The following is an 11,413-nucleotide window of genomic DNA, read 5'->3' on the forward strand; positions in this document are numbered from 1 at the left end:
ACTTCTGCTCCACTCCTTCAGTTTGTGTTTCAGCGCTTTTAATTTGGATGCAAGGATGTAATCAGGCCTCCCAGTATAATCAAAAGAGTTCCACCATGTCCTTACTCTGTCAATGAAATCTTCAGTCCCTAACCACCAGTTCTCAAACTTAAAATAGCTCTTGCTCTTCTTCCAGGAACCACCTTGGAGTGTGATTGGAGAGTGGTCTGATAATATTCTCTGCATAGTGTACTGTTTCAAGTTGCTAAAAGCATCATCCCATTCTTGAGATACCAAGACCCTGTCAATTCTTGAAGCTATCAGGTGGTTATCCCCTTTGAACCAGGTGAACTTTGCATTTTCTAGTTGAAGATCAACTAGGTTTAGATCCTCGATCAAATCAGAGAACTCTCGCATCCCTATTGTTCTCCTGATACAGTTCCTTTTTTCCGAGACATATCTAGCCTCATTAAAATCACCACAAACTGCCCATGGACCTTCTATTAAACCTCTGATAGAGCCAATTTCTTCCCATACTAGTCTTCTTTCCACATAGCAATTTGGAGCATATACTCCTGTTATATGGCATGAGAAGTCCTGCACCTGTGATTCAAATTTACAGGTAAGGGTATATGTCCCGATCTCTAGAACTTCCCCTTTCCATATTCTACTATCCCAAAGCATCATTATCCCTCCTCTTGTCCCACTAGCTTCCAAACATGCCATTTTGACCCATCTACCACCCCAAATCTGCATTACTAGTCCAGTAAGATCCCTCTGTAGTTTGGTTTCTTGAAGACAAATAATGTCAGCTTTCCAGTCCCCTATAATGTTCTTGACAACCCTCCGTTTGTCCCTACTGTTCAAACCCCTTACATTCCACGAGACAAGTTTAAATTGCATCAAGAAATAGTTAGGAAGTTTCTCCCCTTATCTCTACACCCCCCACTTTTGAACTTCACATCAAAAGCTACTAAACTTTTCAATTCATTAGAGCCTTTGAACCTTTTCTTCTTGCTTACAGCTACAGCTTCTTGGTTTCTGGCTTGTCTGGCACTGTCCACCTGTGGTAACAGTTCAATAGCTTCCTCTTCATGACCTTGGAAATCAGCCCCCAACAATTTCCCCAGTTTGATCAAATTCTGTTTCACCCAAGCAGAAACTTCTCGCTTTTTCGGTGATTAACAGTTGCTGTTGCATGTATAGTGGCTCTGCTTCTTCGACTTCCCATTCTTCAACAGAGGTCAAGGTTCTCTGGTCTTCATTATTGCATACCTCTTTTTCCTCCCTCCCAATCATCACCTCCCCAAAAGGAACTTGCGCCTCTGATTCTCCCATATTTAGCATAACCACGTCACCTAAAATACCACTCGAATCTGCTGTTGTTATCTCCTTCTCAGTATTCTGGTGTGCTCTACATTGTCTTTTGGCAGAACTGTGTTTCTTTATCTTGAAGAATCCAATCTGGATTGGGCTGGGTGGAATTGGATATGCTATTAAAAATAAATAGGCTTGCTGGATCTGGCCCATTATACTCTTCATTTAATTGTTCTGGCCTAGACCTAAGGCCCATAATAGATTCCTTCATTAAAGAGGCATGATTCTCACATGACTCAATGGGTACCACCACAGTCACATGATTCTCACATGACTCAGTGGGTACCACCACAGCTGTCAACTTTCCATTCCCCACATGGTTATCTGTACTAGGATCCCTAGTAAAAGGGGATTTCTGTACTGTAGTACAGATGTTACTCCATATTATCTACTGGTCCATAACATACCCTGAATTCAAATTGTTATCTTCTTCTCCGGCTAGATTCAAAACTTTTTCCGGCAAGATTTCATATCTTGCTTTGCCTTCAACCCATATCGGAAAATGGTATCTGATTCCCCCACGCAAAATCAAAACCTCTTTCGGTATATTTCTACCACTGTTTGCAACCAAAATTCTTGCCCACTTCATATGGTTCTTCAACTCTGTCTCCTCTTCCATTGCCACCCAACCACCACAAAGTTGCCCTATTTCTTCAAATACTTGCAAGAATTTAGTTTCTTGCCAACAAATAATAGGTGCATTCCATTTTATTATTGAACTCTTGACCAATCTTCTTTTATTCCTACAGTTTAACTCCCTAACATTCTATGAGAATACATTGAAATTCATCAATTATTGCTTGTTACAGTTCTCCCCTCCTATTCCCATTGTTTTTTAATTTGACATTGAGAGATACAAGACTTTTCAACTCTGAGAGCTTCTAAATCTTCTATTCTTACCAAAATTATCATTCTCCATTCTTCTTGTTTGCCTAGAACTATCCACCTGTAGAAGTAGTTCTAAAGATTCTTCTTCATGGATATGGAAATTTTCTCCCAGAACTTTTCCCAGTTAGATTATATTCTGCTTCACCCATAATGATGTTTCCCTTTCCTTGCATATTATTGATTGTTGTCGTTGGTGTTGCACTGGTTTTGCCTCCTCAATCTCCCATTCCCCCACTATAGCAAGTGAGTTTCTCCCCCCTACCTTAATAAATCTATTTTCGATATTATTGGTTTCCTTCTCCTCCACCAACTACATGTTGGTTGTTTCTTTTAATTGCTTCTCAACTTCTACCATTACTTCTCCTGACACGTTCATTGTCTCCCTCTCCTCAATTATCAATTAATTTCTAATCTACATGGTTGTTGGCTTTGTTCCTGGAGATATCGAACTTTGGAGTTTCGATAGAGACGTCTCAATTCTGTTCCAAAGCATTGTTGTTGTTGTTTAAGTCATTAAAAATGACTTGGCTTGAGAAATCAAGGCCACCTCTTCTTGAAATTGCGGACTCTTTATTGGGCTTCAAAAATTGGCCCAATTTTTCAATTTTATTTATATTGGTCACATGCTTCTCATATGCTCCTCTTTACTCTCCTAAACATTGTGACAATTTTTGGATTGATGCCTTCCTCGTATTATGTTGTTGGCAGATCCCTAGAAAAGTGGGATTATGGTACTTCACAATAGTAGGAATAATCTATTATCCTCTCGATAACAGGATTAACTGGGTCCTTGTCTATCGTTTCTTCTCCTGCTACTCTTTAGTCCATTTTCAGCGATACTTTGAATCTGATTTTACTTTTCGACTAGATCAAAAGATAGTACTTGATACCATTTCTGGATATCGCCACTTCTTTAGGTATACTCTTCTTGTCGTTGGAAACCAAGATTCTAGCCCGTTTCATGTGGTTCTCAGCTTTGTTTCTTCTTCATTGGCCACCCATCCCCACATAGGTTTCCAATTGCTTGGAAGAGTGTTTGTCACCATAGATGCGGAGGGATTTCGACAATTTTGAACCAAGTTGTGATGGACATCGTATTATTAGGTACACAACCTACCATTAGGTTCGCACCACTCCAGGCTTAAAGTTCAATTCTTCCAACTACACTACCCTTGAAAGGTTTTGCTCAGCCATGTGCTTGTTGGGGAATTCAAAAAGGGTGATACATTTCATAAATTCACCTCGAAAGCCTTCTTCTAGAGCATGGTCGACCATCTTCTTATCTTTGTTAGGAATGATTTTTCTTTACTCCTTCCTTCTAGTTGCCCTACCAGACACCTCTTCAATGCATCTTTTTGAATCTCAACTTGAATGTTTCCCTCCTTGTTTTGATGTCTACATCTTGTGCATTTTTGGACTGCCATTTACCATCACGTACAACTCTCGTGTCAGGGTAGTTTGCATCCATAACTCTAGTGGGCCTATTACTTCCATTCTTTTAGGGTAGATAATGAGATTCCTAATCTTAAATGCAAAGTCTAGCCATCCAACATTAATGGCCAACTCTGGGATGACTAGGACAAATCTCCCCTATTATTAATAGTTACAATGTTATAAACCTCCCATGTTCATTTTACTTTCTTGTGCAAAGATGTTGAACCCCTTTCTTTGCATTTTTTCACCTTCTGGTCTTCTTATGGTAGCCAGAAGCTTCTCTTAGAATGGCACAAATCCACTCCATAATTTTGTGGCTCATGGCGAATCTCCTCTTCATCTTAAGGCTTCTCTCTACCCATTCATACCACTCTACATTCTCAAAATTCTATCTTGTAATATCAAACGACTTAAATCCTGCATTGAAATAGATAACTCAAGTTAGATAAGAAAAGAAGGTTGGGAACTCCGGCAGAAACCTAGTGGAGAGAAAGAACCCCACCCCCCCTTTCTCCCCAAGGAAGTAGGAGAGAGTGTTTTGGAGAATGTGCCTGAGAGCATTTTTTATGTGATGAGTTTCCAACTACCTAGATAAGAATGAACTATACATATTTTTAAAATATTTTCTTCCTTAAAACTAGCTCTTTGTTAGAGCTTAAAGTTTCAGCAGACCTTAGAACTTATCTTTCATGTGTATTTCTCCAATAATAACACTAATTATTGAAGCTCAAGAAAAAATTGCTACATTCCATTCACAACACTTGTCGTAACCCACATTCCATTCCCAACACCTTTCCCCTGTCACCTAGGAAATGAGCATTGATGGAACATAATCAAAACAATCAGATTGAAAAAATGTGTTAGAACTCAACCAAGGACAAAACCTTGTATTTTGGTTGGGAAGAGGGTAGAAGGCAGAATGATACTCCTTGAAGTTTTGAACCAGTGGAGTGGGGCCGAAAGCCAAGTCAAAATTTCTATGGATTAAAAAAAGTTTTTTTTAAAAAAAAGGCTAAATACATAAAGGGGCCCCTAAACTTGTTTGATGTTGGCATTTTGACACTTGAACTAGGACTAGTACCTATAGAACACTTCATGTAGCACAAAATCATTCCTATTAAACAAATTTAAAAAAGGGAAAAAGGACGGATTTACCCCCTAACTTTAATAAATGTTACGTCTATGCCCTCCGTTATACTTTGCGTCCACATAAGCCCCTGACGTCCAATTATAGGTACACACATGCCCCTTTCACTAACGGACCCCTCATTTTTTACACGTGTCTTAATCCTAATGAACTACCCGTTTGACCTTTTTTTTAACCCATAAACCAACTATCCGCCCCATAACCCAATATCCACCCAATTTCCTCTAAAAGGCATCCTAATTAAAAGACTTAATCCGACCCAGGTATGTTTTCTTAAATACTTAATCTACATATGTGTTTTCTCAACACTATGTGAACAGATTCTAAAACTGGGAATTTGCACTACTATTTACGGTCTCTTGGTTTCGCTCTTATGCGAGCTGTGTTCAACACCAGTAATCTTCTGTTTAGATTGTTGATCATATTTTAGCTGTTTTGAAGTAGTGTCGTGACACAATCCTCCAGCTTGAACCTTCGTTTTTTGTAAAGAAAACTTCAGTAAGTCTTTTTAGCATGATTCAACATGTCATTTAGAGATCTGTTTTGCAATGCATACGAGTTATACATCCTTATATGTTTAGCATCTTTGGCTGGGCAAATTGGTTTTAACTAAACCAGTACGGTTAGCACTTGGATATTTCTAATAACTTTCTATATGAATTTTATTATCCATTGATCTTGGCGCGTGTCTCACGCTTGATGAATTGATTAAGATACCTACTGCTCCATTCCAGAAAAACAAAGGAAAGTGCTATATTTGGTTAACTTTGATTTAGTCATATCTAATTGATTAAGATACCTATTGCTCCATTCAAGAAAAACAAAGGAAAATTTAACAAAGAAATGTTTAGTTTCAATCGTCATAGTTCAGTGACCACTCTCTATCCGGGCACGAGCAGAAACATTAAAGAAATTGAAAAACCGAGTACATCCATTTTCAATTCATACTGAACAAGTCCTCCTAAAAAGGATTACTGAAGCTATAAAGCAGGTGCAGCATTGAAACTGAAGGATCTAGTACCAACTGAAAGCCGCATAACTAATCACCACTAGATTGTCTACAGAAATAGATAAAGCACTTGGGAAAAGTTCTAAAAAAAAGAAAATGAAGTCTACATCTCTTTGTCTTAAAAGAGGGTGATAGGATCACCAAGTTCTTTCACAAAATGGTCATTGCCCATAAAAGATACAATAACATAGAACAATTCATGTACAAGGAGTGACCACTGATGACCCAACAAGGATCAAGGGGAAGATCACTGACTTCTATTAGAAGTTATACACAAAACAGAGATGTGGAGGTGTGTTAGCAATTTTGGAAATTGTTTGGTGATTTCAGAAGAAGAAAGGGAGAAACTGCAGGGGAACACAGAACTAGGCTAGGGTTTTGTGTGTGAGATATGAGACCTATTAATTTGGGACTTTTAATTAGGATGCCTTTTAGAGGAAATTGGGTGGGTATTGGGTTATGGGGCGGATAGTTGGTTTATGGGTTAAAAAAAAGGTCAAATGGGTAGTTCATTAGGATTAAGACACGTGTAAAAATTGAGGGGTCCGTTAGTGAGAGTGGAATATGTGTACCTATAATTGGACGGCAGGGACTTATGTGGACGCAAAGTATAACGGAGGGCATAGACGTACCATTTATTAAAGTTCGGGGGTAAATCCATCCTTTTTCCTTTGAAAAAATTCAAACCAGATCTAGTGTGTGAGCTTCACTCTCATTTGAAGTGGCAAACCAAGCTAATTAAAAAAATACAAATTAGTGAAAAAAGAGATACATAAGATATTAAAAAACAAAATGGTCAAAACCTGACCCAAAAAATACAAGAACTAAAAAGGGTGAGGTGGTGACCAGAGAAGAGATGGCTACAACCAAATCTAGAGAATGAAAAGAAGCTGGTGGTGTTGGTGACAACAACTAAATCTGAAGAATAAATAGTAGAAGATGGTAGAGAAGAAAATAGAATGGCAGTGGGTTGATGAACAGAACTAAAAAGAAAGAAGGATAGAAGGGCATTTGGTACTGTTGGTACAAGCCAACGCGACTGCCCATGGGACCAAGGTTTGATCCCAGCTAGAATCCCATTTAATTGTTTTGTCATCAAAAAAAGAACTGGAAAGGAAGAAGGTTGTGGCACCAATTGAATATGAAGACCACACAGGGCAACCCTATGCACAACGCATCTGCTTTAGCAAAGTCCGAGGAAGGGTAGCACCCGAAGGAATGTGATGTAGACAACTTACCCTAATGCAAGCATTATTGGCCGCTTTCACGGCTTGAATCCATTTTATTGTTTTGTCATCAAAAAAAGAACTGAAAAGGAAGAAGATTGTGGCACCAATTGAATATGAAGACCACACAGGGCAACTCTATGCACAATGCATCTGCTTTAGCAAAGTCCAAGGAAGGGTAGCACCCCAAGGAATGTGATGTAGACAACTTACCCTAATGCAAGCAGTATTGGCCGCTTTCACGGCTTGAATCCATTTTATTGTTTTGTCATAAAAAAAAGAACTGAAAAGGAAGAAGGTTGTGGCGCCAATTGAATATGAAGACCACACAGGGCAACCCTATGCACAATGCATCTGCTTTAGCAAAGTCCGAGGAAGGGTAGCACCCCAAGGAATGTGATGTAGACAACTTACCCTAATGCAGGCATTATTGGCCGCTTTCACGGCTTGAATCAATGACCTATAGGTCAGAACCCTTGAGTCTAAAGAAGACTTCTAGTAACAACTCTACCTCAGTTGTTCGATCAATATTTGTTAGGGAAACATGAACAATAATGACCTCAATTGCAAGACAATAATCATCAAGAACTGCCACTTCAACTAGAGCAGAACTCCAGCCGCAAGAAGTCATATATCCTTGGGATATTCCACTCTTGTTAGTGGACAAAATGGGGTAGTGCACACTATAGAAAATGGTCAAATAGTTGCCACCATTGGTGAGAATATGGGAAGTGCAAGGACTACACAAATCATTCATGATGCAGAGAAACTATTAACAATGACATTGGAGAATTCTTGTGCACCTTCAACAATCTTTTGACCCTAAGATATTTAGCTTGACATTTAACTTCCTTTAGGAAATTCTTGAGTTATTAATAGGGTCGTTGATGATCCTTGAAGTATTCTAAATCATGTTTCTTTGAAGTGGAATAAAGGAATTGAAGTGATGGTGTACTAGTTTTTGGTGGTGGCAGAAGAGAGTTAGAAGGAGAGTTTTTTCTTTTTATTTAAAAAAAGAACTTCATGTGCTCAGCATTATTATAGTACAAACAATGTGTCATGTTAGTGAAAAGTGTCTGCCAGGTACAAATCTTGAGTGGTATAGGTGTTCAATAGTTACTAGTCTTAGTTTAATTGTCAAAATGAAAATATTCGACAAGTTTAGGTGTGGCCTCTTAGGTATTTAGCAAAATAGAAATAGGATAAAAAATTCATTGTTGGAGTCTACTGTATCATGCCTGAACATACGGCAGATTTGCTTAGCTGTTGGATAGGCGAGGAGGAAGCAAGAGCCGGAAATGATGGTGGAGGACAGTCTCAGCTTGCATCTAGTGGAACATTTGGAAGGAGAGGAACTAGTGGATCTTTGAAGGAAAAGAATGCACTATACATAAGATTAAGTGGAAAGTTGTTACTTCACTAGGTTTTTGGTGTAAAGAACAAAATATAGAAGAGAAAATCCAACCAGTGGATTTAATAGGATCTTTGTAAGTATCTTTCCTCGTACACCAATTAAAAGTAGCATTTTTTATATTATTTTCCAAGGCATTGTGGATAATACATTAATTGGCAAATCAAAAGATGGTTCCAAAACAACAATTGTTACTGAATCCAAATCAAATTTCCATGAATTAAATCAAAACGTCATCAGAACAACACTCACCTGAGCAGCAAGGCGTGTCCTAACAAGATCCAAAGGGTATGTAACAGAAGCAGCAGTTATTCCAGCCAAACCACCACCTACAAGTCGTATACAAAGGTCTGCCGTTATATTCTCTCCCTGGCTTTCAACTCCCAAAATCAACTGCAACACCTGTTGCATATAATATGAAGAAAAAGCAAACATTATGACTGATGAGATACGGAAATTATTGGCACTAATATTTTGAAATACAGAATTCACAGAACGTTTGTACCAACATTCTTGTAGCGTTCAAATGCATAAAAGCTGATAGAGGAATATGGAAGCCGATGAGCAATTGTGACCAAATTACCCTTCCAAAATGCCCTAAATCCTTCTTCATGTACAATACGTGAAGCCTCTTGCCATATACTAGCCTTTTTTAAGCTAGCAGCATTCGCGTGCATTCCTTGTAGCTGTTACCGGCCAAAGATATAGAGGAAAATGGGCATAAGCTTCTATAGGTTTCTCTATGTATGACTCCATTACTTACTAATGAATTCAATAAAAATCAAATCGGAAGGATAAAAGATGATAGATGTCTTCCGCATATAATAGCGAAACCAAGTTTCACTTGATATTAGAATAATGAACCTCGAATCTCATCATGTAAAAATTAGAACCTGAAAGAGAATAGTAAGTCTCGCTAGAGGCGCAGTGCATGTCTTGCTGATGGCACCAGCAACACCACCGGCGAGAAGCTGAGGAACCGTTCCGATCTGAGACTGGTGACGGTGCTGAGTAATCAATTTTCGAGATGGTCCGCCGTCCACAACCACTGCTCCACCGGCAGCGCTTCCTCGTCCATCCATCACTGCTCCTACCCTGGCTTCAGTCTGCATCGTACTCAAGCTATTGGTTTCCGTCGATTGTTTTCCCAATAAACCCAATTACTTATCCACCCACCTTAGCGTGCTCTAAACTAATCATTTTACGAGTCAATTCCCTAAATAGTCATTCAAGTTTAAGAAATTGTTTTGAAATATCATTTATATTTTTTTAGGATCAAAATATCACTCAACTATCACTATTTTCCTTCAAATATACTTACCACTTCAAAGCCTCACTCTCTCCTAGTTGACATGCCATGTCATTGAAGCCTTTTTTTTTTTAATAATAGACATATTTAATTCATCAAACTCAATTAACTAAAATAATGATCTTACTATTTTTTAAAAAAAATGGGTAGAAAATATGAAGGAGTTAGATATTTTTAAAGTATATTTTTATAATCTTCATAAATTCTCACGTAATTTATATAATTATTTTGTAGAGGCATAAGTTTAATGAATTAAATATGTCTATTGTTTTTTTTAAATGATGATTTAATGACATAACATATCAACTAGAATAGAAGGAGACTTTTGAGATATTTAGTATTATTTTTTTTGGGAAAAAAATTACTAATAATATTATTTACTTTCTATTTATTTTTTAAAATATTGTAAGCATGAATTTCAAATACACAATTAATTCTATTGTAATAGTTAATTGACATGTAATATTATTGATTGATTATACAATTTATGATTAATTGATGTAAGTTAACATTCATGATTGATTTGTATACCATTTTTTTTTAATATATGTGTTTATAAGTATTCAAAATTGATGACAATATAGTATATTTAAAAAACATATTTTTTCATAGCATAAAAAATAAAAGTTTAATTATGATAAAAGATTCTTTAGTATGAAAATTTCTTCTTAATAAACAAATATTTTTTTTAAAAATAAATAATAAGATTATTATTTTAGTTAAATGAGTTTGATGAATTAAATAAGTCTATTATTTTAAAAAAGACTTTAATAACATGGTATGCCAACTAGGAGAGATTAAAGTTTTTAAAGTGTTAAGTATATTTGAAGGAAAATAGTGATAGTTGGGTGATATTTTGGTCCTAAGTGAAACATAAATGATATTTCAAGGCAATTTCCTAAACTTGGGTGACCATTTAGGGAATTGACTCATCCTTTTACCGCCTCTCACTTTACCGGGTCACCGGGTGTATATACAAAATCAATACATACATGTCATGTGTCTAAATTTATAGTTCATTGGCTTAATTCATATGCAGTCTCCTTAAAATTGTCCGCATATTTCATTTGAACACCTCAACCTATATTTGTTCTTATTGAACACTTTAACCTTAAGAAATAAATACATATTTAACATAAAATGACAATCAGTTAAAATATTAAGATGCGTGTATTTCAAACGCTTGTACATAATAAACATACCAATAAAATGATGACACGTGGCATTGGATCCAACTTTTAAAAAAGATCTATTTAAATAATCCAAAATGTTTTTTTAAGAAAATAAAACTTATTCTTTTGAATTACCCTCCCCACCCCGCGTCGTCTTCTTCAAAACCTATATCCCCTCTTCCATCGCCCTTCTATCGGCGCCGACGCCGACGCCGACGCCGACGCCGACGCCGACACCGGCAGCCCAGTAAACCATCATCCGACCTCTTCCTTCTCCTCCATTGATCAACTCACATCTTTTTTTCCTCCATTGAATCTTACTCCTTTCATCAACGTCGGCAATACACCATCTACACAAGCTAAATACCTATTCTTTTTCATTTTGATAGCATCAAAATCTTCTATTCATTGCCTTTATCTTCTTCCCATTTGTAATTATTTATCACAATTATAACAGATAA

At 37.1% G+C, this 11,413-nt stretch overlaps 1 protein-coding gene across 1 annotated transcript in view; it reads right to left on the reverse strand.

The window, feature by feature from the left end:
* The window catches only part of LOC102590091 (mitochondrial substrate carrier family protein B-like), a 22,524-nt gene extending 12,885 nt beyond the window's left edge, over positions 1–9,639 (reverse strand). Inside the window, exons 1-3 of the mRNA XM_006346755.2 lie at positions 9,365–9,639; positions 8,981–9,157; positions 8,724–8,873 (exon numbers count right to left, since the gene is read on the reverse strand). Coding sequence (XP_006346817.1) covers positions 8,724–8,873; positions 8,981–9,157; positions 9,365–9,583 — 546 coding nt within the window. The 5' untranslated portion in view covers positions 9,584–9,639. The remainder of the gene's footprint in view (positions 1–8,723; positions 8,874–8,980; positions 9,158–9,364) is intronic.
* Between the last annotated feature and the right edge of the window lie 1,774 nt (positions 9,640–11,413).

Source organism: Solanum tuberosum, unplaced genomic scaffold, assembly GCF_000226075.1.
Source record: "Solanum tuberosum cultivar DM 1-3 516 R44 unplaced genomic scaffold, SolTub_3.0 scf00088, whole genome shotgun sequence".
Taxonomy (NCBI): domain Eukaryota; kingdom Viridiplantae; phylum Streptophyta; class Magnoliopsida; order Solanales; family Solanaceae; genus Solanum; species Solanum tuberosum.